Consider the following 26,661-nt stretch of genomic DNA (forward strand, 5'->3'; position numbering starts at 1 on the left):
TTTCCTCATGATATCTTCCTATAAATTAATAATAGTTTTTGCCTGATCAAGTGGAGTGATAGAGAGAGATCAGAAAGAGTGACATATATTGCGAGAGAGAGAGAGGGATCTATCGAGGGAGAGATGGCGGAAAACAAAGCATACAGAGGCCATGTCTTAGCGGTGACTTATCCAAGCCAAGGTCACATAAACCCTCTGCTCCAATTCTCAAAGAGATTAGCCTCCAAAGGGCTTAAGGCAACCATAGCCACCTCTGTTTTCATCTACAACGCCATGGAGCTCCATAAAGCATCGGGCGGCCCCGTCCAATTTGAAACGATATCGGACGGCTATGATGAAGGTGGGTTCGCTCAAGCCGAAAGCATCCATGAGTATCTCACCCGCATGGAAGCCGCCGGCACAAAAACCCTATCCGACCTCATCCTCAAGCACAAAGACACAGCAACCCCTATTGATTGCGTAATATATGACCCTTTTATGCCTTGGGCTTTGGAAATATCCAAAAAGTTTGGCTTGATTGGAGCAGCTTTCTTTACTCAAACTTGTGCTGTTAATTACATATACTATCTAGTGCATCACGGGCACTTGAAGCTCCCGATAACTTCCACACCCATCTCCATTCCTGGTTTCCCGTTGCTTGAGCTTGACGACATGCCATCTTTCATCTCTGTGTCCGGGTCCTATCCCGCTTACTTCGCGATGGTGCTAAATCAATTTATTAACACAGAGAAAGCCGACTGGGTTCTTGTCAACACTTTCTACGAGCTAGAGCGTGAGGTCAGTACTTATGCTATATATATACATACAACTGTTGTATAGATCATAAGGTTGTACATGAAAAAAATCAACTACAATCATTTATGTTGAACTATTTTTATCTTATTTTCCTTTCAGTAATTATCTGATCAAACTTACGGTTTCGGATGATTTGAATATTTTAAATAATTTAATAGTAGTAATAAAATAATTTATGAATAATAATTAAATAATTTATAAATAATAATGAACAGTAATTGAGTAATACGATAAAATTTGAGAACAGTCTCGTTTGTTTTTAAAAATTTTTCAACTCATTTCATTTAATTATTATAATTTTTTTAAATTTTCATATAAAATAAAATAAATAATTTAATTTTTTTAAATTATAAAATAAAAATAATATTAAAAAATATATTCTGATAATATTTTATTATTTTTTTAACTTTAATCACAACTCAACTTATCTCATAATTATCTCACTACTATTAATAAATTATTCAATGTTTTTTTTATTATTCTTCGTTATTTTTTATTAGTATTCACATGTGATCTTAAAAATTACTTTTACTATATTGAGACCCCTTGCCCACACAAACTTTCACAAGTTGTACCCATTCAATATGCGCGTGTCCAAGCATGCAGCACGCACGCAATAGACACTGCTGATCACATGCATGGGATAATTAGAATTAAAAATTAGAATCTTCTGTAGACATATGATTACTTTTAAAGAAAGAATTAAAAATAATAAATATACAATATTTTTTTCCAATATTGTAATATTATTTGGAAAGTATTGTGTTAATTAGACCATTAATTTGTAGGTTTGTAGTTTGATCTGATGATTTTGATCTGATAATTTGAAATCAGTTTGTAGTTTTGTTGATCATTTTGTGCTTTATGATCACAAGGTGGCGGATGCCATGTCAAAAGTTTGCAGATTGCTGACGATTGGGCCAACAGTTCCATCTTTCTACCTAGACAACCGTATCGTAAACGATACAGATTATGGGCTTCATGTTTTCGCATCAGATTCTTCTCTTTGCATCAATTGGCTGAACGAGAAACCAGCAGGATCTGTTGTTTACGCGGCATTCGGTAGCATGGCCGGTTTAAGCAAACAGCAACTGGAGGAAGTGGCGTTTGGATTGAAAGGAACCGGTTTCTATTTTTTGTGGGTAGTCAAGGCTTCAGAGGAAGCAAACCTCCCAGAAAACTTTGTGAAAGAGGCAGGCGATAAGGGCTTGTTTGTGCGTTGGAGCCCTCAACTGGAAGTGCTATCGAATAAGGCAGTTGGGTGCTTTCTCACGCACTGTGGGTGGAATTCGACCGTAGAGGCATTGGGCTTGGGAGTACCGATGGTGGGGATGCCACAGTGGACTGACCAAAATCCAAATGCCAAATATATTGAGGATGTGTGGAAGGTGGGACTTAGGGTTAAGGTTGATAAACGTGAGAGTGGCAATATTGCGAGGAGAGAAGAGATTGAGTCTTGCATTAGGGAAGTAATGGAGGGGGAGAGAGGGAAAGAAATGAAGGAGAATGCCAAGAAATGGAGAGCATTGGCTTTAGCAGCAGTCAGTGAGGGTGGCACTTCGGACAAGAATATTGATGAATTCATAACTGAAGTCACGAGGCGTGATGGTCATCAAGATGGACTTACTTTTAAAAATTGATTGTGAATTTAAGAGATTTCATTCTCATAGATTCATATCAAGGTGTTAATTAACCGGCCATGCAACATTGTGAAATTTCCTCGATGATCTGTTACCCTTAATAAACGTGATATTTTGATCATTTTCCATAATAAAATCATGCTATTTGTTTTTTTGGAGGAATATTACTTTTGACAGTTTGGAGAACTCGATCATTGTCCTTGCAGTACTTAATTAAGGTGTCCCTCTAATATTTAGATTATATATATCATGTTAGTTTTTCAATCTAATCATGTTTAGATGTATATATATATATATATATATATATATATATTATATGTTTGTTTTTCAATTAACGTGTCATTTCAAGTAACGATAAATGTATGCATATATGTAAATTATGTGTAATGCTCTAATGGAGGTTCAAACTACCTTTAGATTTATATTTTAAAATGAATAGTTAATGATATAATTAAAATCGTATTATAAGGAACAAAAATTTTTTATTTTTAAATAATATGAAATCACATATAATTCTAATCAGTATAGAATATTAGAATATCACAAAATGTATTATGCATATTACGTCAATTTAACATAAGCAAAGTTGTATCTCAACGAGAGCATTAGAGGGAAGGGGAAGATTAATAGAGCCATAAAAAACAACACACACATATATATATATACATATATATATAAATGAAATGAACGGCCATTAATTAATTAGTGCTAGCTAGCTCTTTGCAACCATGATTGATAAACATGAACTAGCTAGATAGCACGCAGCTGCCACATGCATATATATGTATATACATATCATGCATGCATGTGTGATTCTGATGATCTATATCTGTATGGCCAAATATCATTAATTAAATTCACAAAATGGATCATGGTTTGTTTTTATAATGAGATGAGATGTGATGAATTGAGATAAAAATTAAAAGTTAAATAAAATATTGTTAGACTATATTTTTATAATATTATTTTTATTTTGACATTTGAAAAAGTTGAATTGTTTATTTTATTTTTAAAAAATTTGTAATGATTAGATGATAAGATATGAGATGAGTTGAAAATTTTTTTAAAAACAAAAAAGATATAAATATATATATAATTTTATTCATCATTCTTTTATATTACATATGACTATACATAGTTTTTTATTTTTTTTATTTATTTTAAATATGTAATATATAAATGATAAGCAGGAGAATTAGTTTAAGGAAATGCATTGCTGGACCACGTGGTTCCTATTCGACCGTGTTCTACTTTCGTGTGGTTCAAGTACTGCTTGCAAGTTGCGACCTCATAATTTTCCTGCGATCACCCATCATTCAATGGGGAGATAAAACTGCCTTAAAAAGGAGAATGAAGACAAGGCCACCCACTCACTCACGAGTATCGTACCTGTCAAAATGGGCCCACTTCTGTCGTTTCCTCTTTATCTCTTCCGGTGATTGATTTTATCCCTTGAAATATTGGAAAAGAAAGATGCGCATCCAACTTAATTTACAAAATGAATATTAATATATTTGTAGAAGTTGATATATATGGAAAAAATGATAGAGTTATTATTTTTTTTTATTTTTTTATTATTTATTTTATATTTGATTTATTTTTAATTTTTAATTTTTAATTTTATTGAATAGTTAAAGAAGTGACTATTAATAAAATTATATATTTTTTTAATTTTTTCTTAATAGTTAAGGATGTTAAAAAAATATTTTAAAAAATAATAAAAAAATAAAAAATTTGAAATAAATTATAAATAATAAATAGATAATAATTCTGTCAGTACCCTATATATAACGTTCTCATGCTGCGGGTAATAAAAATAAATTTTTAATATAATATATCACATCAAATGATTCGCTTGTTATAAAATGTTTCCTCTCCGTCAATATCCATATAAGTGAGTGCTAACTAGCTAGCCAGGGAGAGAGCAGCTAGAAGAAAATGGAGAGGGGAACGCATATCCTGGTTATTGCCTATCCAGTACAAGGCCACATAAACCCAATGCTCCAATTCTCCAAGCGCCTGGCCTCAAAGGGTCCTAGAGTCACCTTTATCTCGACCAGCATCATGAGCAAGTCCATATTGCAGACCGTGCAAACCGCGGGCAGCAGTCTCAACTTTGAGACAATTTCTGATGGCTCCGAGGATGTCGATCATAAGACGGAAATCATCGATGCGCAGCTCGAGCGTTTCGAATTGGTAGTCTCGCAAAACTTGGCAAAGTTCATCGAGAGTCAAAAAAGCTCCAAACACCCTCCGAAAATTCTAGTGTATGACTCAGTGCTGCCATGGGCTCTAAATGTAGCCAGGAAACTTGGCATAGATGGAGCTCCTTTTTTCACGCAGTCGTGTGCGGTTAATGCAATATATTATCATCATGTGCTTCGAGGAGCACTTGGCCGGATTCCTGTAGAAGGGCCTTTGATATCACTGCCCTCGATGCCATCACTAGGTATCAGTGATATGCCTTCGTTTCTTTGCGACACGCACTCCTACCCAGCTCTGCTAAAACTCGTACTGAATCAATTCTCAAACTTCCAGGAAGCTAATTGGCTCTTCTGCAACACTTTCGACAAGTTGGAACATGAGGTACTACCATATATAGTCTCGGCAATCCATACATGCATGCCATGAATATTCAGCCATACATACATACATCCATACATCTCTCTCTCTCTCTCTCACACACTGATTTCTTTAAAAATTAACTTCATGGTATGAAACTCTACATGCATTTATTCATTGAAAAATGACTTTCCTCCAGTACTACTTCAAATTTCATATATATCGTCGATCCATGCATGATCCGTGGAGTACTCGGAGAGTCGGTCACCTTTTCGTAAGTTTGAGCGAGCAAAATTTACAAACATAGTGACATGATGCAAGTGTGTTCCAAGTACTACTTGCAGCTAGCAACCCTTTGACGAATTGTGTTTTGGAAAAGATCAGTACGTACTATGCATGGGCCTCTCAGGCCACTCTGATCCGTTGATATGGCATATATATGCATGCATCTATAGGAGTACTTATGGCTGCTGCTCTGTCATATAATTAACTTAGCTGAAGGAGCAGGGGCGTGAGGTTTCTTAATTTGTTGTGCTCTTGGTGATGACACGTAGCACTTGATGATAAGAGCTAGATTTCTGTAAGAGAGTGAGTACTGCACATGGAGATTAGATCTGGTTTGGATATATAACAAGATTCTTTCGTCCCATTCTATCGTATTTAAATACTATAAATATTTTTTATTTTTTTATTTAATCATTATCTAATCATTACAATTTTTCTAAATTTATAAACAAAATACAAAAAATAATTTAATTTTTTCAAGTACCAAAATAAAAATTATATTAAAAAATTATATTCTAACAATATTTTAATTTTATAATATTTTTATTCAACTTTTTCTCTCTCATTTTTCAAAACTATATAAACATCTTAATTCAAATCATTTCACTATTATTCAAAGATCATCTCATTTCAACTCACTATCCAAACTATTACTAATATTCTCGAGTACTACACATGATGTGTACCAAGTGAAAAATACGAAGTTCCAGTTCCATATTAGAGATGTAACAAAAGTACTCATGTGAGCAGTTAATATATATAACATTTAGATTAGGCCGTCTTTGGTTGTTGGAATGGGCGTAACTCATCTAATTAAACTAATTATTGATGAGATCTCATTACTTTTTTAATTTCTCATAAAAATTTAAACTTAACTCAATCTACTTCATACATTTAAATACATAACTCAACTTATTTATATTCAAACACATCTCAATAAGATTTACATAATATTATTCACAGATCAACACAAATCATCTCAATATCCAAACACAACCGTTTTAAGAGTGCATGAGTGGTACTGTCTTAAAGCGTTGTATTATAATATTTTGGAGTACTCTTGTTTGGTTCCATCCTAGTAATGGTAATTAGCACATAATATATTGCTGGATGCATATATGGGGCGGGTAAAATCCAAAGATCTAGCTAGCAGTACCGGCCTTTAGAGTAGTAGTGATCCAAACTAGCTACTAAGGTATATATAGCTAGCTAGCTAGAGTGTAAAAGCATGCATTAATTGATCTATATAATTATAATAAAGATAACGATATATCATTCAATGGGAGACAAAGCTGCGCGCGCGCTCGCCTCACGGTGAAGATAAACGACTAAACGAGCCCATGACATGACATTCTAGTACTACAGCTTGCACGGACTTGCTAATGGAGCTGGCCGGCAGGCAGAGAAAGAGTGCCCTTGCATGCGGAGTTGGATCAGCTAGCATTGCATAACACACACACACGTATATGGGTTTATGTGATCACCGATGATCACCAGCTTGTGCATGCATGTGATGTGGGTCAAGAAATTTATAACTAGGATATGTGTTAATTTCCCTCTGCATGTTCTTCCTATGCCATCCGGCCTCTAAATCTCTCTCTAGCGAAGACAGATATCTAGCTGGCTAGGATGAAGAAAGTTAATTACCAAGTTGAACTAATTAAAATTTGCCAGATTCCAAACCCATCTCTATTTCCCCAGCTCTCAATGAATATAACTTTCAAGGCCGGCTAGCTTTGAGAAATTCTGACAATTCGGAAAGCATGGATGCACAACTAGCTACTTCGAGCGTTTCAAATCAAGTATGTAGCTATATAGCATTCTCGCAAAACTAATAAGCTCCAAACACGCTCCGGAAATTTCTCGTGTATATATGAATTATGAAGAATTGAAGACTCAGGGCCCTCAGCTATGCCATGTGGCTGGCTAGCTGCTCACTCAAAACGTTGCCAGAGAACGTATATATTTGGGCCAGGTAGATGGAGCATCCTCATTTCTTCACTCATCCGTCGTGTGCGGTAGATGGAGCTAATCGATACCATCATCCCACCCATGTGTGCAAATCCGGGAGAAACTAACTATAGCTAGGGAGAAAGTTGGAGGGACGTTTGATGCGGGAGAAGATTTTATGGGAGATGAATGAAAATGGTCAGTGGATTAGTGTTATGAACCAGACTATAACGGTGTCGTTTGTGGATGAACGATATGAACATATGTTGCAACACAACGTTTTTTGACCTAGGACATTTGCATTTCATTTCCTTGTAGTCATTTTAATTATGAAATTTGTTATTTCACTTGCTACGTGTCAATTGGTTATTTGTTTAGTAGTTATCCCTGCGAGGATATGAGGGGAAGAGGAATTAATTGTAAGGCACTAAACATTTTGCTTGAATTTGGAACTATCTGGAGGAATTGGAAGCCTCGAACTTCTCAAGACATAGCCAACTTATTTGAAGTCCATTTTCTACAATTTATCTCCATTGATGTTTCTACTTGTTCGTAATTTTCCATTTATGTGTTCTTCATTTACTCCTCAAGTGTGATCATAACAAGTGGTATCTAGAGCCCAATGATCCTTCATGGGGGACGGGGTAAGCTTCATCGACATGGAGATTACCATCGAGCTCTTCCTGTAGGGATTTTTGCTGAAGTACTCACGTTTCTCGTGCGAGATTGTGGATTTTTTATTCGGGTATTCACACTTGCTATTTTTCCACAAATAAGATTCATCCACTGTCCCAAGTGGGAACCCCTACCCAAACTATATCACTCGCTCTCAAACCCGTGAAACAATCAAACGATGTAGGGGAGCTTCCTCTCATTTTCTTGACCCAGCAAAAGCCCGGTGGCTCACCAAATTTTCTCGACATTGTGATCCTTATAGTGGAAGGGTCGCAGCTGCTAGTGGTGGAGGCTTCCATTCTTTCTGCTCAGCCAATGCATGGTGTTCTCGTCTCTGACCTCATGGGTGACTCTGCTACTGCACCCAAGTTGGTCATCCACTCAGATTGTGAAGGTGAAAATGGAGGTAGTCTGAAGGAATCTGCCATTTTCTTTTCTTTTGGATTTGCTTTCACACGGTTAAAAAGGTCTCAACTGTTTGTGAAAATGTCCATTAGAAGTGGTGTCAAAGTGACCATCGTCTACTCCATTAACCCCACCTCGAGGCTGCTGATGGCCCTCCAAGCAAGGACTGCAGTGGTCGAAGAGATGTTTCTTTCAACATTATTCCCAGCAGCATTGGAACTGCTAAGGCCGTGGGGGAAGTTCTTTCATCACTTCATGGCAAAGTGACAGGAATGGCCATCTAGGTACCCATTGTGGATGTTTCATCTGTTCACCTCACTGTCAGGCTTATGAAGAAGGGAAAAAATGAGAAACTCGACAGTATCCTCAATGATGCTTCGACGGATGGGAAATGGTGCTACAAAATTGGGGACGCCTCTATATTTTCCTTGGTCAGATTTCGCAAAAATCTCAAAAGTCTTATTGTAGGTGGTTGTTGGGACATCTCAGATGAGTCTTTAAAATTTTTTGATGATTGTTGTAAAAATATTCTGAAGGATTTACAGATGGATTGGGGTACAAATATCTCCAACTCTGCATCGAGGTGCATCCTCAATCAATTTGTAGACCTAAAGGCTCTCAACATTGGGTGCTATAAGGAGGTGACGACTGCTGCTTTAATATGTAGAGCAAGTGTTAATGTTGTGCATATTTGTCACTTTATTGGTGTTCCAATAATTCTTGTTGGAAACAAACTTGATCTTCGAGATGATAAGTGGTTCTTTATAGACCATCCTGGTGCAGTGCCCATTGCTACGCCTCAGGGAGAAGAGCTTAGGAAACTGGTGAGTCATTTTGGTGCTTATGTTGCACCCATCTATGCCCCTTTGACTTTTTTGTTGTTAGTAGTATGTGTTTTGGGAAGTGGTTCTCTTCTCTTTGAGTGGTTCACATGGATGAATTTCGAGTGCAGAAGAGTAATTAGTTGTTTAGTTGATGCGAGAGAGTTGTTTGAGAAAAAGCCTCAGAAAGGTGTGGGGTCTGGGAATGCTATGGTTTTAGTGTATGTACAAGGAATGGTGTTTAAGTTGTTTGATGAATGGCCACTTAAGGGTGTTTTTGAACCCTTTGATAGAGGAAGAGATTGTCTAGCTGAAGTGGCATATGCTATTGGGGTCAAGATTGCACTTCCAAAGAGGGGCTTTGAACAACAATGGATTTCAACTACAATTTCTAAGACAATATTTCTTGGAAATATATTAGTTGCTATTGCATGCTTGCTAAAAATTAGCTTGGCAACTATAACATCATCATGGAGTGAATTGACAAGAGTATGGGATCCGGGTGATGCACTTATTGCATTTGGTGGTGGTCACAGGTAGGTCACAATCGATTGTAGTGAAAACGGTTGGGAAGCAGCTGAAGAGAGTGGGAATCAGTGGGTATATTTGCTTTCACAGATTGAGGGGAATCTCGTTCTTACGAGAAAAGACCGAGGAATGGTTTTGCATGCTTATGAATCTTACAGGGAATCTGAAAGTGAATTTCAAGGAATTTTTAGCCTTTTGACAGAAGAAGAAAACTTCATTGCAATATAGTTATTTGCATAGGCGTTCGACCTTTGCTCTTAATTTTGTGGCCAGTGGTTGGCATTATTGCAAGTATCATAGGTGGAGTAGTCTATGGCTTTCTTTCACCAATATTTGCTACCTTCGATGCTATGGCAGAAGGAAAGACTAATAAACTATTCCATTGTTTTTATAATGGGACTTGGGGAACTATTGAAGGGAGCCTCACTACTGTCATAGATTTTGGACACGTTTGTTACCATTTCTACTTCTCGTATATGAATGACCTTCGAAGAAATGAGCCTCCAGACATGAACTATTATGATATTAGATTGCTTTATCTTCCTGTTACAGTTATGGCTGGAGTTATTGGTTTCATCATTGATTTGCCCTTTATCTCACTCATTGTTATTTACAAAGGCCCTTACATGCTCTTAAAGGGATGGCACCGTTTGTTTCTAGACCTTATTGGTCGTGAAGGCCCTTTCTCAGAGACAATATGTGTACCTTTTGCTAGTTTTGATATCCTACTCTGCCCACTGACTGTTGTTGGGGCGGTGTTAAACTATATGGCAGCCACTATCTTTCGTGATTCTTATGCAAGGGTGGTTGTTCGTCAAGATTCCTCCATTTAGTTTGGGCTTTGCTACGTTGTTGCATCCTTGTCCATATATGATGAATACATCAATGATGTTCTCGACATGCCAGAAGGATCCATCGTGCCAGGCCATATTTTTACAAAAAGGATGTGTTGTCTCGTACTAACCCTCTCGTGCCTTCTTTCCCAAGGCCCAACTCTTCCCTTAATGCTTTCATGCTCTCTAGTGAGTTAGGAGAATAATCACTACTCTGAACATTGAGGACAAGGTTATTTAAAGGGAAGAAATTTGTTATGAACCTGACTATAACAGTGTCCTTTGTGGATGAACGATATGAACCTATGCTGTAATGCACTGTTTTATGACTTGGGACATTTGCATTTCATTTCCTTGTAGTCATTTTAATTCTAAAGTTTGTTATTTCACTTGCTACGAGTCAATTGGTTATTTGTTTGGTAGTTATCTCTGCAAGGATATGAGGGGAAGAGGAATTCATTGTAAGGCACTGAACATTTTACTTGAAGCTGGAACTATCTGGAGGAATTGGGAGCCTCGAACTTTCCAAGGCGTAACCAACTTATTTGAAGTCCATTTTCTACAATTTATCTTCGTTGTTGTTTCTACTAGTTCGTATTTTTCCATTTCTATGGTCTTCATCTACTCCTCAAGTGGGATCATAACAATTAGGAGGTGGTATTGATACTATAGTACATGAAAGGAAAATTAAAAATTTATACTGGATATGCAAGTTCTTTGAAAAAAATTAAATCTCGGGATTTTTTTAATATAGTTGATTTTTTTTAAAGAATTTGTATGAAACTTATACACTCTAGACTTGGATAAATCATTTTTCAATTAATTAGAAGAAAGACTGATTCAATATTAAAGAGGTGTTGCTATATTCAAATCAAGATCTTGCTGATCTTTTTGTGCATATATATCCTAATCCTTAAGACCAATTTTCTTTCTTCTGCAAAGCCACCCAACAAAACGAGTCCAAATCCGCTTTCACTTCCTCCTATTTATTGGTTTGGGAAGTGGGAACCAAATGCATGCATCTAATGCGTGGAAAAACGATGCTAATTTGTATATATGTCATGATACGTAATCAGACAATCTCCAACCTCACCCATGAATTATCTTCTTCAAATATCTGACAATTATCTCTTTTGACTTCGAATACTTCATCATCTTTTTCCTGCTGCATCTCCTGAGAGAGAGAGAGAGGTCGATGGAGAAGGAGATTCATATCCTAGTACTGCCTTACCCCGTGGTAGGTCACATAAACCCTATGCTTCAATTCTCCAAGCGCCTAGCCTCAAAGGGTCCCAAGGTTACTTTGGTCACCACCATGTCTACTAGCTATAAATCCATGCAAGCCCATGCCAGATCCGTAGCCATCGAGCCCATCTCCGATGGCTCCGACGAAGCTAGCTTGGGGAATTGGGATCACGATCGTTTCAAAGCGATGGTTTCAGAGAGTTTGGCGAAGCTCATTCAGAAGCTGGGAAAGAGCTCCCAATACCCACCAAAATGCCTGGTGTATGACTCGGTTATGCCTTGGGCAATAGACGTGGCCCGACAATATGGCCTGGCCGGAGCTGCATTTTTCACCCAGTCATGTGCGGTGAAGGCCATCTATTATCATGCCCATGTAGGATCAATTTTAAGGATGCCCTTAGAGGGGCCTCCTACAGTATCTCTGCCCTCGTTGCCATTGCTAGGGATCAATGATCTACCTTCCTTCCTTTGTGACGCAGGCTCCTACCCAGCTTTTCTCACCCTCGTATTGAACCAATTCTCCAATATCCAGGAAGCAAATTGGATATTGTGCAACACTTTTGATATGTTGGAAGATGAGGTAGCTAGCTTCACCAATATTTCCCTCATATATGCATATGTTCGATATTTAATACTGTTTGTAGAGGCATAAGTGCATACATTTGGCAATACATAAATCGATTCATCTGTTTTTCATAATCATTCCCCCCCCCCCCCCCCTCCCCGAATCTGTTTAAAACATGCTTTTAAATTTCATTAGGTACTGACTTGGATGGCAAGCCGATGGCCTATTAAAACAATTGGACCAGCTATTCCATCAATGTACTTGGACAAGAGGTTGGAAGATGACAGAGAGTACGGCCTCAACCTATTTAAGCCTGATGTGGACGCTTGCATGAAGTGGCTAGATACCAAGGAAACTGGCTCGGTCATTTATGCATCATTCGGAAGCTTGGCCGCCCTGGGAGAAGAGCAAATGGAGGAGCTAGCATGGGGCCTAAAGAATAGCAATTGCTACTTCTTGTGGGTAGTCAGAGAATCAGAAGAGAAAAAGCTTCCCAGTAATTTTCTACAGGAAACAGCCGAGAAGGGGCTGGTTGTGAGTTGGAGCCCGCAATTAGATGTGCTGGCTCACAGGGCAGCTGGTTGCTTCATGACTCACTGCGGGTGGAACTCGACACTCGAGGCATTGAGCTTGGGAGTGCCGCTGGTTGCGATGCCACAATGGACGGATCAAACAACTAATGCCAAGTTCATTGTGGATGTCTGGAAGGTAGGGGTGAGGATTAAACTGGATGAAAAAGGCATTGCTACCAAAGAAGAAATAGAGATGCGTATAAACGAAGTTATGGAGGGAGAGAGAGGAAAGGAGATGAAAAAGAACTCAATGAGATGGAAGGAATTGGCTAAAGAGGCAGTAGATGAAGGTGGAAGTTCAGATAAAAACATTGTGGAGTTTGTAGCAAAACTTGCACACTCCTAATGTTTATGCAAGTGGTAGCTTATTGGTGAAAAAATAAATAAAAAAGAAGTGTATGGCCAATCTTAAGAATAGTGATCGAGAAATGTTCCGACAAGCAATAAAGGCCACTTCTAAACTTCTATATTCAAACTCATTCGGTGTCAATTCCAAATTTGATTCAGACAATATTTTTAGAGAAATACTTTAGCCACAAAATGATTATACAAAATTAAATCTACAAACTGACATGACTTGATGCAGTACGTCAGATTGTAAAGTTACTTTTAATGTAAAGTAGATCTAACGCATCACATGAAACTATGTCAGTTTGTGAATTTACTTTTATGTAATCTCTTTATATATGTAACAGTTCTCATTGTTTTTAAACTTCTGAAGCTTCCTCAGTTCAACATCATAAACATTATTTCAACATAACACATAGATTTAGTAGACGGGCAAATATTGCTCTCATCTCATGCAATTGCCTGGTACAAAAATGGTGTTACGGTGCCCTGCAATACATGCATCGTATTTTTTATTTTATTTTTTGTTAGCTTTTAATTTTACTGCACTAGCAAGCATGTATGTTCCTTCAGGAAGATTAACCATCGAAACCAGATGCAAGACGAAATTGCTCAACAACCATTTTAGAGCTTACTGGACAGCATCTATAAAGAACTACGAATAGGAAGGGCACAGCTGGAATATTACCCTCTACACACGGCCATCTTCACCTGTATTTGCATCCTCTGCCCTGCTACCCAGCTTGACGATGTCTTCTACAAGAATCTTTCCATCTGTTGAATTGAAGTCGACAATGATCCAGTTACTTCATTAATTAATGCCCCCTTAATTGACTATATAAGCTTTAATAAATAATGACAGCATTATTAGACTCGGCTAACTTTTTTTTCTTTTTTGATAAGTATTCAGACTTGGCTAACTTATTGGGGTGCAGAATTTCTTCTTTGCCTTTGAGGTATCTTGGGCTTCCTTTGGGAGCCTCTTTTAAAACTGTTAGCATATGGGATGAGGTGATTGAAAAAATTGAAAGGAGGTTAGCTTGTTGGAAGAGGATCTACTTGTCTAAGGGGAGAAGACTAACTCTTATAAAGAGTACTTTGTCCAACCTGCCCACCTATTTCCTTTCTCTTTTTCCTCTTCCGGCAAGGGTTGAAAAGAGAATTGGGAGTTTATTTCGAAACTTCTTACGGGGAGGCAAAGGTGAGGAAAAAAAGTTTCATTTGATTAGTTGGAAGAAGGTTTGTCAACCATTGGATCGTGGTGGTTTGGGGATTAAAGATTTAAGGGTTTTTAATAGAGCTTTACTTGGGAAATGGCTTTGGAGATTTCAATTGGAGAGTAAAGCCCTTTGGAAAAATGTGATAGAAGTGAAATATGGAAGTTTGAGGGGAGGTTGGTGTACTAAAGCAGCTAGTGGAGCTTACGGGGTTAGTTTGTAGAAATTTATTAGAAAAGGATGGGATTCCTTATCCAATAATTTCAGATTGACGGTGGGAGATGGAAAGAGGATTCTCTTTTGGCATGATTTGTGATGTGGGGATACTGCTCTTAAGCTGGAATTTCCTACCTTTTTCAGAATTGCTAGGGATCATAATGCAACTATTTATGATTCTTACTGTAGTAGTAACAACAAGGTTGAATGGAATATCATTTTTAAAAGGGCGTTAATGATTGGGAAGTGGATGAAGTTAAGGCTCTGCGGGTTAAACTCTACAGCTCAAAGTTGGTGCTAGAAAGAGAGCATGGTGTGGATTCCTGCTGGAAATGCTAAGCTTTCAGTTTCTACTTATTGCAGAATTTTGTCAAGCCAAAGTAGTTGTGTTTTTCCTTGGAAAAGTATATGGCAAGTGAAAGTTCCCTCTAAGGTTGCTTTTTTCTGTTGGGTGGCTTCTTTGGGCAAAGTATTGACTACTGATAATCTTAGAAGGAGAGGTATGTTTATTGTTGATGGGTGTGTCATGTGTAAAAGGGATGGAGAATTTGTAAATCACCTTTTTCTTCACTGTGAAGTGACAAGATTCTTGTGGAATGAGGTTTTGAGTTGGACAGGATTACATTGGGTAATGCCTAGAGAAGTGGTGGATTTATTGGTAGGGTGGAAGGGTTTGAAGGGCTACAAGAAGGCGGCGAGAGTCTGGAAGATGATTCCTCCTTGTCTTATGTGGTGCATTTAGCTTGAAGAAATGGGAGATGCTTCAAAGATCAAGAACGCTCTTTGGGAGATCTTAGGGATTTTTTCTTGAGTACATTGAGTTCTTGGGCTAAAGCTTTTGTAATGGCGGATAATTTTCTGCATCTGTTTTAATTTTCTGGTGTCAGTTTCTTTTTGTTTTTGGAAGTTGTAGGTGTTTCCTTTGTATACGTCCTGTATACTTGGGCTTATGCCTATTTCCTTGAATAAAATTATTACTTACAAAAAAAAAAAAAAAAAAGCATTGTAAGACCAAAACTTTATTATTTGGAAATGCATCCGTGAGTGGCCTTCGAAACTGTTGGCCAGTAAAAGAGAAAAGAACACAAATGTCAAAAATTGTACACAATATCATGATGGAGAAAAGGACTCATGCTTCTCGCAACTCTATTGCTACAATGAAGTAAGCGTATTTGGGTCCTTCGAAGATGCTTCCAGCAAAAAATGAAAAATGAGATTAAAAAAGAGAAGAAGTTATCACCAATGAAAGCGCACAGAAAACATTTGATATTCTTCAAAAATAAAGTACACACATCATTATAACATAACTATCAAGAGAAAGAATAAAAGAAACTGACCAATGTCTTTGGAGAGATTGCTGATGAGTTCTTGGACACCATCCTTTCCCAGTGTATCCTTCAAGTACATAGCAGCAGATGCAACCTCCTCCGGAGTAACTTTTCCATCATAATCTCTGCACACATACAGCAACAGTGATATTTTACCACATATAGTTAGCATTAAACATTACAAAAGAGTTCTTGATTTGACATATTACGATGTTACTATACTGTGGAGTGAGTCTTTCCAAGTGTTTAGAATCCAATTATAACTAATAAACAAAAAGGAAATGCCATGATTTGTTGTACAAAATAATGAAAAGCTACCATGACTAACTGATGCTTCAATCCAATCAAGTCAAATTTCAATAGCTACATAGAGTATCTTGCTTCCCAATTAAAGGAGGTCTTCATGCATTGCTAAATATTCTCTCTCTACTAAAAATAGATACATTTCTAAATATGGTTATCAATAAATAAAATACTTAAAGAGTGCACAATCATGACAACACTAACAAAAAAAAATTGAACATATATGTCACCGATAAAGAAAATTAAGCATATATACTTCCGGCTGCCAAATCATTAGTTAAAAATATAACAACGCATGCTTTGAGTTGCTTCAGCTTTTCACCAGTACCAAGTATATGCATGTAGGTGAACAACCATAGACAGGAGGTCAAAGTTACAAAGGTAGCAAGAACAATGTCATAGCTTTTGCATTGATAGGACCCACATGCTGGTCCCTAGATTTTCACGAGGCTGTATCCAAAAGTTTGCGATCAAGTTTTGCTTTTGGGATGTCGGAATATTAGTTCATTGTAAAAGCTCTTTGCAGAATCATGAAATGCCGCTGATTCTAAGCAAAACATCACCTCATTCTCCTGTATTTATTTTAATTTATATATTCTCTGAGACTGAAGCATTCAGTTACTCTCCAATCCATAATAAGTAACTTACCTCTGGAACACAAATTGTGGTCATCAGTAACTAGACCATCCAAAAAATCAAAAATGTTATTTCAACCTCTAACTATAAACCATTAGGAGTTAATCGACCTTACTGCTGAAACTATATAAAAGAACAAATTTGCCAAGTACCACATAAGATTCATCATGATCTTGCTCATCGAAAAGAATGATAAGAGAAAGCAAGACCCATAAACAATTACAAACCTGTCAAGTACTCGCCAACGATCACCGATCTTGGCATCCACATCATCAATTTCCTTTTCAAGATTTTGGAGCATGGCATCAACCTGAAGTATTCAAACAAGAGACACGAGTTGGTATCATGTTGCACCTACCAATAATGCTCATGCTAGGTACAGACAAACAAGATAAAAAATCAAACTCAGGATTGCAAATTCTTACCCTGTCAATGAGTGCTGATGAAACCTCATTACCTTCAGTCACTTCAGCAGCATTTTCGCTTTCCTCTCGGGCAGCTCTATATGCATTCAAAGCACCTTTTTCACCACCGGTACCCTCTTTTTCTACCATGCTATTATAAAGTTCTATCTGGAAGCATCAAGGCAATCGCAGTGAGCAAAAACATAAATAACTATTCCCTCATACATGATCATCGGCAAACACTGATATAAAGCCAAAAATACATAATAGGATTGCCTAATTAGGAACATCAGCTGATGAATCATTCTGGTTGTCAGTAACAGAAAAGACCAAATAATCCCATCAGTAACAGCTTCTTATGCACCCTTGGAACAAACCAAAGAAGAACATAATATTACTTAGAAGCAAATATAAAGTGGCTCTTTTTTATGAGCATATAAATCAATTAGGAAGATAGTTACAAATCTTACAAGAAAACATAGTATACAGTATAAAGAAAGGATTGAACAGCATTAAACAAAAAGACTAAAATCAAGAGATATGAAAGTATGGGTGTTTCCTGTGGATGAAATAAGCTTTTCTCATACTGGTTTATTCTCCCCTATGCAATTCATCTGATGATTTTACTTGCAGTCTTATGCTACTCAGAAAAATCCTTAATAATGACCAGGAATCAAGCTTCGAAGCCAGCATACAATACAAGTGCTGAAAAGTGTTTACCAAATCTTGATCAAGATTCACAATCAAAGTACATAAAGGGGAACAAAGGACTACCTCCTTATTTACAAGTCTCAGAAACTCTTCACGTTCTCTACTAACTGACTGCAGAAAAAGAATTTACACTTTAGACAAGAGTACAAGAAGTTGTTAAGAAGATAAAACTAACCAAAACTATCTTAATAATTCAAAGCTTTTAATGAAATATCTGGTCCTTACAGATGCAGAAGCTAAAACAGCCAATGCACGACTAAGTTCACAAAGGTATTCTTGTTTTTCAAGTGCTCTTTCTCTGGCTTGTTCTTGTGCTTCTCTAGCTATAGGATTGAGCATCTCTTTCAGCGCCAGATCCCCTTGACTGGCTTTAGATTCCTTCATTCTGGCTTGCTCTTCTTCCTCTTTCTCTTCCTCCTCCTACAATTTAATTTGAAAAAAAAAATTGAGTAATTAAATATAAGTACTTGAAGCTCAACAAATTGCTTAGGCAGCCAAGAGAATAAAGTCTTGCAATGTACAGGGCAGCCTTTAGATTTAAAGCTTAAACTTCATTTGCTACAAGATTCAGATCCCACGCACAGTACTGACACTTAAATTACCATTTTCTCATTCATTCTTAAGTATCCATTTACTTATTATAACCTTTAAAACCAGCCAACAAAAAAAAAAAAAAAAAAAAAAAAACTAACTAATTTAAAAAAATCAAATAAAAAGAGACATTTTAATCATTACAGCATTCTCCTCGTGATAGAACTAGTAGTAATAAGCATTTCAATAGTCAAGTTCCCAGAGTAGCAAATTGGCCTGTGAATTAGGCAAGAATGTGTTGAAAAACATTAGCGAATAACAACCTTGATTAGTTCTTCCTGCATCTCAAGGTATTCCAGTTTCCTTCTCCATCCTGACACAGAATCTTCATATGGCAAAGCTGTAACACCAACAGTATCTGTAACCTCATCTGGCAGAGAAGAAATTGTAGCTTGGAGAGCTTCCTCTAGTCTCAATTTCCCGGACACAACAAAAGCCCTACATATACATCAACTGGATAAAGAGGCCATAGAGTCAAACATGCAAAAAGTTGAGTGGGAAGACTCATGGGGCATTTAAGTACCTGGAAAGGATCAAAAGAGACGATGGCAGAGAATGATTGAGGGACAAATCCAACCAATCACGAAGCTGCATGAGAAGTTCGCAGTTCAAACTACATAATTAATGAAATGACATTTTATTTTTTTTCTTTTTTATTTTGATTTAATGAAAAAAAAGTAAGAGGTACTATCTTCTTTGGATGATTGACAATAAATCTGAGGGATCACGTATAGCTATCACATTAGTTTGCTTTAAGCAACTTAGCCATTTTTTAACATACCAACTCCCCCTTCTTTTCCAAAAACCTTCTTTTCTTTCAGTGCAAAAATTAGATGGTGGGAGGGTGGATGCAGCTTGAATTTTTTCAGTGAGTCGGTTCCATTTGGCACAACAACTTATAGCTGATGCCCAATGGTGCAAACATAATTCACACTCAAGTTTGCAAACCCCATACAATGCTTCAGCCACTTACGTTGAGACAGGGATGAAATAATTACGCATGTTTTAAAGGGGAAAAACCTGTTGACGCATTTCTTCCACAGAAAGATCTCCAAGCATGCCTCGCTCCCTACAATCCTCACGAAGTTCAGCTTCTGAAAGGGACTCCACACCCTCCGCTTGAATCAATCTATCATCAGCCTTAATCCTATAATCATTTCACTGTTATATTTTTTTATATATATATATATATATATAAGTAACCAATTCACTCTTGTATTTAGTATTTTAAGTACAATATTTGGCACATAAGGTTGAAGATTCTTGTGATAAGTATCAGTACCAATCAGAATATTAATATTAAGAGATCAGAATATAAATTTTTACAGTTTTACCGATGATTCAGATATAAATCGTGCGAAGACAGAATGAAAACGAGGTAACAACTATGAATATACTCTGGAAAAGGATTTTGAAGGCCTTTCCCCTGGGGGGTAGGGAAATCATGAAAAATACTTAACAATAATGCCAAAGAAAAAAATGATGACCATCTCGAAAACATTATCAACACACATTATACATATATGAGATACCTTTAGCACACAAAGTGACAACTTCACATTGCAAAAACTTTAGAAAGTAAAAAATTTAGAGTAGAAAAGAGTCTTCGTTGCCAGTGGAAAGTGACCGACTTCAAGTATCTCTATAATTTACCAGAGGTAAAGGGTGAGTTTGTGAACTCCCGATCAATGACATTAGCCACTCTCTAAGTAATCTGACGTCAAAATCAACCAAACAAAATTGTATCTCACATGCTCAGAACCGTTTATTCCATTGACTTGCATCAAAAGTTGCCATGTAAAATTCCAAACCACTTAAAAGCTGACCACGAAACAACTGAGAACCTACTATATAACTTTCAGATAGGCAGCACAATACTCCTACACTCGTGTTTCATAAAGAAATGATGAAATCATTGCGAAAGTAAAAAATAAAAAATTGCTAATGATGTCAAAGCATGTATCTCACCGCTGGAGTCTTTTCCGGAGCATGTAACGTAAGTGTGCATCCGTAAAACTAAATTTGAATAATTTTGTGTCGATTCCCATGTATTTGCACATACTAAGTAACCGAGGCCTGATAGCAGCAAAAGAGGCATAAGCAGAGAAATTATGATTGCAATCCAGGTGGCAGCCTAATGGTATTTGATATCACTGAAAAAGTGCAGAAGAAAAATTCTTCATGTATCCCAGCAATCATGATGACAACCTGCTGATATTATCTAGAGTAAGTTCATCATTAAACAACTTAGCGAAGCCCAAAATTTCTTCATTAGAAACAAGGGTGCCCCTTCTAACCTGCATATGAATAAAAGGCATACATGTTAAACAAAGAAAGAAAAGAGGAAAACCATGGAGGACCATGAAACTGAAATCCTAACCCTGTTCAGAAACTCATCAAGATCTTCTGCTGTTTTTCTAATTTCTCCACTCCGTGAGTTCTGAACTTCCTTTGCCATTTCTTTCGCAGTGTCCTGAAGGAACTTGGCGTATTCCATTCTTGCATTTAGCCTCCTTTTCAATGCTTCCTACATATTGAGCCATTGAGGTTAAGCCAAGAGTTCAGCTTTGAGGATATATCGCAAGAACCTTTTTTTTATGAGTAAAAGAAGAACTTAAGAGAGGATATATTGCAAGAAACTGACTGCAAAAACTGAGAAACAGACTACTTTACAAAAAAAAAAAAAAAACAGACTGCATGAGAGAGAGAGAGAGAGAGAGAGAGAGAGATTGTCACTTCTTTTTTATGAGTAAAAACTTATTAATAGGCGTAACCAAGTACACTGGGTGTATACAAGAGAAAACACCTAGCTAGGAAGCAGAAATAGACACAAGGAACCATTAAGCCCAGGTAGGAAAATGATCCAAACAACACCAAGTCCCACGGTTATGGGAAATACATTTTTTTCTTCCTTCCCACAAGAAATGGCTCAAAATTATGGTCAGCAATGTAATACCCATCATTCATCTAGAGGCTTTATATTATGCAGCAATCATGGTCAGGACTGTTATACTCATCATTTAAAGACTGACTTTCTAGCTTTATTCCATGATTAGTTGCTCAATTCTGCTGCAATGGGGTCATAGTCATAAAAAAAATTATAGCATATCCATCTTTCCACTAAAAATCACCACAAGACCTTTACCAGAGTTAGCGAAGGCTCCTGTCTAAAAGCAACATCTCCCCGAGCGAAAGGTTTAATCTAGAAGGGTACATCCTCCAGGTACTAAGGTGTTGATGACCTGGGAATGAAAATGTTCTACTTCATAACCAAACCCAACCATTACTTTAGTTCCAGGAGAGACATTCCAGACAGGAACATCATGACAACAGCAAGAAAAAAAATAGAGGTGAAATTTATAACATCATTCAAATTATTAAGTGAAAAAGAAGATAGAATTCTAGCAACACCCATTGCAACCAGTACCTGCTCCTTCATCTTATCTTGAAAAGTTGATGGCAACATGTTGGGAAATAATTTCAGAAATACTGGCAATAGAAGTTCCATGAATGGAACAATGATAAAAACTGCAAAAGGAACTAGCCTAAAAATATCTGCTGTGGTTCGTGTTAGTTGTTGTCTCTCCCTTCTAGAGAGATTCTTTCCACCAGCAAGTTTTAACAGCAATCTTGAACTGATCCTCATGTCAACCCAGAGTAGCTTAGTACCCAACCAATAATGTTGCAATGTTGATATAAATTCATCTTTCCAGAAAACAAGTTTCTTGGCCCAGTCTGCCCTGCAGGAAGTATTAGCAAACCAAACAAGCATCACATGTAAGATTCTGTTATGTTTTTCCTCGGAATATAAATCCGTCATTTGGAGGAGTCTAACCTGCTCATAGAAGCTACAGCTTGCAAAGCAGGACCAATCCCCAAAAATGTGGCCCAGACTCTATGCAAACCTGATTTAGCGACCCTCTGAGGCTCTTGCAACTGTTTGGCCTTCGCTTTGGCTTTTGCACTACTCAAACCTTCGACAGCTTGATCACATTCCTCTGGAGATGCTTCCTTTCTGTTTTTAGCAACCATTTCTTCATTTTCCTCATCATCACTGCCCCTTTCGGGCTGTTTGGCTGCAGCTGTTGAAGCATTTCGAATTGACTGTGGCATCAATCCCATGTCCATTAGAGAAACGTATTCAGACCTTCCATTCCCAAAACCTGAAATTGTATTTCTATAACAGCTATGCCTAAGTTTTCCAAGAACCGACAAGCTTAATAATCCCTCTCTTGCCACCGAAACTTTATCCCTATCCTTCACACAACTAAAATAAGTAGCAGGGTCACCAGACCAAGAACTCCGTGAATCGAAATTATGCATAGTATGCCTGTGACTGATACATGGGAAACTTTGAATTGAGCAAGTGGAGGCATTCACATAATCAGAAATGAACCTCTTCCTTCTCAATATTGCTCTGGAAGCCATTATCCAACTCCTCTATCTTCACCAACAGAAACTCATTCACACTTCTCAATAAACCACCAAGGTAAGCAGCTATATAGTCACGTTCACAAAATTACAAATCAAGACCACGATGTAAAAACAAAAGGCAAACAGAATGACATTAACACAGCATCTTCATAAGAAAAAATCAATGCGCTGCAATAAAACCTAATATAACATATTTCTTCATCAGATTGAATCATGTAAAAAAACCTATATAAGATCACTGACAAGAATACCAGGTTTAAGATCATCAATCTGTTTGCTATGACACATAGAAAGTGACATTTGTTATGCGAATTATTACGGGTTCATTTGTACACTTTATGCATTCTAAAATTTTTGTAGTTACAAACAGAACGAGAATATATATATATATATATATATATGTATATTGATAAAACTGTATTGACACAAGGAGGAGAAGTAAAAGAAAGATTACGTCTAGTATTTATTTTGATAGGTAAGAAACAATGAAAGTTACAAATGTGGACGAACAACAATCGAATCACGAATATAAAGAGATATGACTGAAAGGATATCTTGGCCATTGATTTTTTGCTTTACCTCAATGTTCTTCTCAACCCAGGAGACACAGAACTGTCTCCCTTTTTCTCTTACCCCGAACAGAGGCTTTGATTTGAAAACAACAAAATCCCAAATATGAGCGATTATCAGACGAGTTTAAGTAATACCAAACGCCCAGAGGAAAACCTAGCCCTTACATTTCAATCGGCTGTAGAGAAGATAGGAAGCGCGAAAATGCAATTCATTATGAAAATTAAATATTAAAATATGAAACGGTAACCAGTCTACACGATATTAATAAAATTGTTAAAACTTGTAATCGTTTTTTCCTTGGATTGAAATACAACAAAAAGAGCGAAACTCAAATAAATACTTCCAAGCGATGATAAAACTAATAATATAATTTTAGAGGGAATTTGATCGGGGAAAAAACTAAAAGGAACTCCAGATATCTAATTATCAACCTCAAATTTTCAGAATTAGGCGACGAAAACATAAGTATTAGACACTTAATAATAAAAAGAAATTCAATACAACAACATCAGCTCCCGAAATCGAAGATCAAAATCTTTATCATATGCAAGAAACTTGTTACGTAAAACACATCGACAAGAGTCACAAGAACAAGACTCGCATTAAGTTGAATAAAATTGGTTCTCATAAAACTCAAAAGGTCTATGAACCTATAACTAGAGAAATCGAATCGTAAATCACTTTTCAGGAAAAAAAAAAAAAAATCTTGCAATCTTCAAACGGAGAGTTCGGTTCAGAATTGTGACGAAAATGACGGCGCATACACTTACATTGTTTGAGAAAAATCAAAACCGGAGGTCGAAGAAATGAACGGCTCTTAGAGAGGGAGGGCGGGGGGCGACAGAGAGAAGGTCTAAGCAGGCAGGAAATGAGGAAGGTTTTAGAGAGGGTTATGAAGCTAGTAGTAGGTAGTCAGAGAAGTTCCATTCGCTTCTTCGGAGGATAGCTTACACGACGTCGTATGGGTGATCTTATTTATAGTAGGCCCCCTTAACGGGAATGTTTGGGAAATATTCGCTCCAGGAGAACTCGCTTCTCAGATTCTGCCACCTGTCCTTCATGAACGTAAATTCTTGATCTGCAAGAAAGATGGACTTTCTTCTTTCCTCTTATAGGCCTGAATTGTGTGTCCATTAAAAAACAATAAATTAAACTCTGTCTATATTATTTAATTCATTGTTTCGTTCGCATGTCTAACTGTGCTCAGTTATCTTCTTAAATTAACTGTGCATCACTCAGTTATATCACGAGAGTTCACAAAATCTGAACCAAATATTAGAGTTATTTTATTAAATTTTGATCCAAAATTATTTGGAGTCGATTCTAAAGTCTAAAATATTTAGGTGTCATTTAGATAATAAAATTGAGATAAGATGTGTTAAAATAAAACTCGAATAAAATATTATTAAAATATTATTTTTTAATACTATTATTATTTTGTGATTTGAAAAAATTGAATTGTTTATTATATTTTATGTAGAAATTTGAGAAAGTTATAATGATAAGATGAGATAAAACACTTCTTGTATCCAAACTAGGCCTGACTCATTTGTTTTCGCTAGGGGTGATACCCGCCCCGTAGGGGGCGGGTGGAGGGGGTCCTCCGTCCGCCCCCCCCGCACCGGCCTAGTAGCGGTTTCTGGGCCATGCCTAAAATGGCCAAGAAACAGCTTCTGGGCCATTTTAGGTCCATAAAAATAGACATTTTATTTTTTTTAAAAAAAAAAGTTTAAAAAAGAAAAAAAAATTACATGAATAAAAATAATATATATACACAATTTTATATAATTAAGACTCTAATGAAGTATTACTATTACTATAGACTATAAGTCTACTACCTAATAAACTAATAAATAATAATAATAACTAAATTATTATAAAAATAAAATGGAAAGTCTAACAATTACAAAATTACAAAGAAAAAAGTGTCCAATGGACATTGTATCAACATTACAAAATTACAAAGTAAATACATAATATATACATCTGATTCAAATTTCAATATTTTAAGAAATTAATAATACAAAAAAAGAGGCGAGCTGTTTGGGTCTTTGACTGTGACATTTGGGGCGGCCGGATGGGTAGCTTTTGACTCTTTTGATGCTTGAACACATATTCATATTGTAGTGGAGGTAGACATCGTCTGAGTCGTCTCATGTGTTGCTACAACAATCAATACTAAAATTAATACTGATGAAATTGAAATGAATATAAATAAATCAAAATAATAAAATAAAAACAATAATTACTAGATGGTCCAGATCCAGACTGATCACCACCCTCTTCGTCGGTCTCTTTAAAATCGAAAACATCCAGAACATACATATCATTTCCCATTGTCCAACTTTGTGTGCATATCAATGCCTCCACAGTTGTAGGAGACAATGAACTACGGAAAGGATATAATATGCGCCCTCCGGTACTAAAGGCAGACTCTGAGGCAACGATGCTAATAGGGATGGCCAACATACAACGGGTAATCTCAGAAATGATGAGATATTTCTTTGATGCTGCCTTCCACCATCCTAATATGTCAAAATCATCATCTTCTTGAATAAGATCCGTTGACAAATAATTGTCTAACTCTGAAACCACCTCCGTAGATTGATGGACTAGTGTGAGATTATGTGCGAGGATCTTAGTCCATGCCAACTACACTTCTTTGTTGCCCCGGTGTCTGGAGAAGGTGTTAGGGTAGGTGCAGGTGTAGTAGATGTAGTACCATTCTTAATTGCATTAAACTCATCATAAAATCTATAAAGGGAATCTCGGGCCATCTCACTAATAAGATCAATCCATGCCTGATCATACGCAAGTCCCAAACCATATAACATGCCTGAAATTTTTAGACGGGGATCAAGAATAGTAGCCACATATAACAAAATATTTAGTTTAGTCAAATCTCCCTAATACTTGTCATATTTGACCCTCATAGTCAATGTCATCCCCCTCATCCTTAGATTGGAACCCCTACACATGTCGTCTAATTCTTCTTTCACCCTATATATTTGTTGACAAAATTCA

The 26,661-nt window shown here is 36.8% G+C and overlaps 5 protein-coding genes and 1 non-coding gene across 8 annotated transcripts; 4 read left to right on the plus strand and 2 right to left on the minus strand.

Moving 5' to 3' along the window:
- On the plus strand, positions 1-2,619 carry LOC121255027 (UDP-glycosyltransferase 74F2-like). The gene is made up of 2 exons (XM_041155327.1): positions 1-777; positions 1,671-2,619. The coding sequence occupies exons 1-2, from the start codon at positions 124-126 to the stop codon at positions 2,433-2,435; spliced, it is 1,419 nt and encodes a 472-aa protein (XP_041011261.1). The 5' UTR covers positions 1-123; the 3' UTR covers positions 2,436-2,619.
- A 1,708-nt stretch (positions 2,620-4,327) lies between these two features.
- Positions 4,328-7,939, plus strand: LOC121254359 (mogroside IE synthase-like). Of its 2 annotated transcripts, none has more exons than XM_041154396.1 (2): positions 4,328-5,021; positions 6,640-7,198. In XM_041154396.1, exons 1-2 carry the CDS (start codon positions 4,374-4,376, stop codon positions 6,721-6,723), a joined length of 732 nt encoding a protein of 243 aa, XP_041010330.1. In that variant the 5' UTR covers positions 4,328-4,373; the 3' UTR covers positions 6,724-7,198. The 2 variants fall into 2 exon arrangements, with proteins under 2 accessions (XP_041010330.1, XP_041010410.1); XM_041154476.1 differs by lacking the exon at positions 6,640-7,198 and adding an exon at positions 7,614-7,939 and having other exon boundaries at positions 4,329-5,021.
- LOC121254487 lies at positions 7,778-8,947 on the plus strand. The gene is made up of 2 exons (XM_041154582.1): positions 7,778-7,917; positions 8,010-8,947. Exons 1-2 carry the CDS (start codon positions 7,855-7,857, stop codon positions 8,577-8,579), a joined length of 633 nt encoding a protein of 210 aa, XP_041010516.1. The 5' UTR covers positions 7,778-7,854; the 3' UTR covers positions 8,580-8,947.
- A 2,331-nt stretch (positions 8,948-11,278) lies between these two features.
- LOC121254282 (mogroside IE synthase-like) lies at positions 11,279-13,351 on the plus strand. The gene is made up of 2 exons (XM_041154300.1): positions 11,279-12,319; positions 12,500-13,351. The coding sequence occupies exons 1-2, from the start codon at positions 11,690-11,692 to the stop codon at positions 13,220-13,222; spliced, it is 1,353 nt and encodes a 450-aa protein (XP_041010234.1). The 5' UTR covers positions 11,279-11,689; the 3' UTR covers positions 13,223-13,351.
- A 251-nt stretch (positions 13,352-13,602) lies between these two features.
- LOC121254146 (mitochondrial proton/calcium exchanger protein) lies at positions 13,603-24,728 on the minus strand. 2 transcript variants are annotated; one of them, XM_041154193.1, is made up of 16 exons: positions 24,408-24,728; positions 22,466-23,127; positions 22,058-22,370; positions 21,011-21,157; positions 20,839-20,927; positions 20,599-20,706; positions 19,651-19,777; positions 19,154-19,218; positions 18,894-19,068; positions 18,265-18,459; positions 18,103-18,150; positions 17,350-17,496; positions 17,152-17,234; positions 15,995-16,110; positions 13,915-13,998; positions 13,603-13,818 (listed from the first exon to the last, which is right to left on the minus strand). In XM_041154193.1, exons 2-15 carry the CDS (start codon positions 23,056-23,058, stop codon positions 13,916-13,918), a joined length of 2,289 nt encoding a protein of 762 aa, XP_041010127.1. In that variant the 5' UTR covers positions 23,059-23,127; positions 24,408-24,728; the 3' UTR covers positions 13,603-13,818; position 13,915. The 2 variants fall into 2 exon arrangements, with proteins under 2 accessions (XP_041010127.1, XP_041010062.1); XM_041154128.1 differs by having other exon boundaries at positions 13,603-13,998; positions 23,644-24,728.
- On the minus strand, positions 23,563-23,695 carry LOC121243542. The gene has a single exon (XR_005936175.1). It is a non-coding gene; the product is annotated as a small nucleolar RNA snoR111 (small nucleolar RNA).
- Positions 24,729-26,661: the final 1,933 nt, after the last annotated feature.

This window comes from Juglans microcarpa x Juglans regia, chromosome 1D (genome assembly GCF_004785595.1).
Source record: "Juglans microcarpa x Juglans regia isolate MS1-56 chromosome 1D, Jm3101_v1.0, whole genome shotgun sequence".
NCBI classification, from domain to species: Eukaryota; Viridiplantae; Streptophyta; class Magnoliopsida; order Fagales; family Juglandaceae; genus Juglans; species Juglans microcarpa x Juglans regia.

Bases quoted from the DNA above. Each gene is read 5' to 3' on its own strand.
- LOC121254487 (XM_041154582.1), top strand. From the start codon at position 7,855: ATGATCCTTCATGGGGGACGGGGTAAGCTTCATCGACATGGAGATTAC. The intron at 7,918-8,009 runs GTAGGGATTTTT...TCCACAAATAAG, and splicing joins ATTACCATCGAGCTCTTCCT to ATTCATCCACTGTCCCAAGT.
- LOC121254282 (XM_041154300.1), top strand. From the start codon at position 11,690: ATGGAGAAGGAGATTCATATCCTAGTACTGCCTTACCCCGTGGTAGGT. The intron at 12,320-12,499 runs GTAGCTAGCTTC...AAATTTCATTAG, and splicing joins TTGATATGTTGGAAGATGAG to GTACTGACTTGGATGGCAAG.
- LOC121254359 (XM_041154396.1), top strand. From the start codon at position 4,374: ATGGAGAGGGGAACGCATATCCTGGTTATTGCCTATCCAGTACAAGGC. The intron at 5,022-6,639 runs GTACTACCATAT...ATGACATTCTAG, and splicing joins TCGACAAGTTGGAACATGAG to TACTACAGCTTGCACGGACT.
- LOC121255027 (XM_041155327.1), top strand. From the start codon at position 124: ATGGCGGAAAACAAAGCATACAGAGGCCATGTCTTAGCGGTGACTTAT. The intron at 778-1,670 runs GTCAGTACTTAT...TATGATCACAAG, and splicing joins TCTACGAGCTAGAGCGTGAG to GTGGCGGATGCCATGTCAAA.
- LOC121254146 (XM_041154193.1), bottom strand. From the start codon at position 23,058: ATGGCTTCCAGAGCAATATTGAGAAGGAAGAGGTTCATTTCTGATTAT. The intron at 21,158-22,057 runs GTACTGGTTGCA...CTCAATATGTAG, and splicing joins AAGATAAGATGAAGGAGCAG to GAAGCATTGAAAAGGAGGCT. The intron at 19,778-20,598 runs GTGAGATACATG...AAATGATTATAG, and splicing joins CTCCGGAAAAGACTCCAGCG to GATTAAGGCTGATGATAGAT.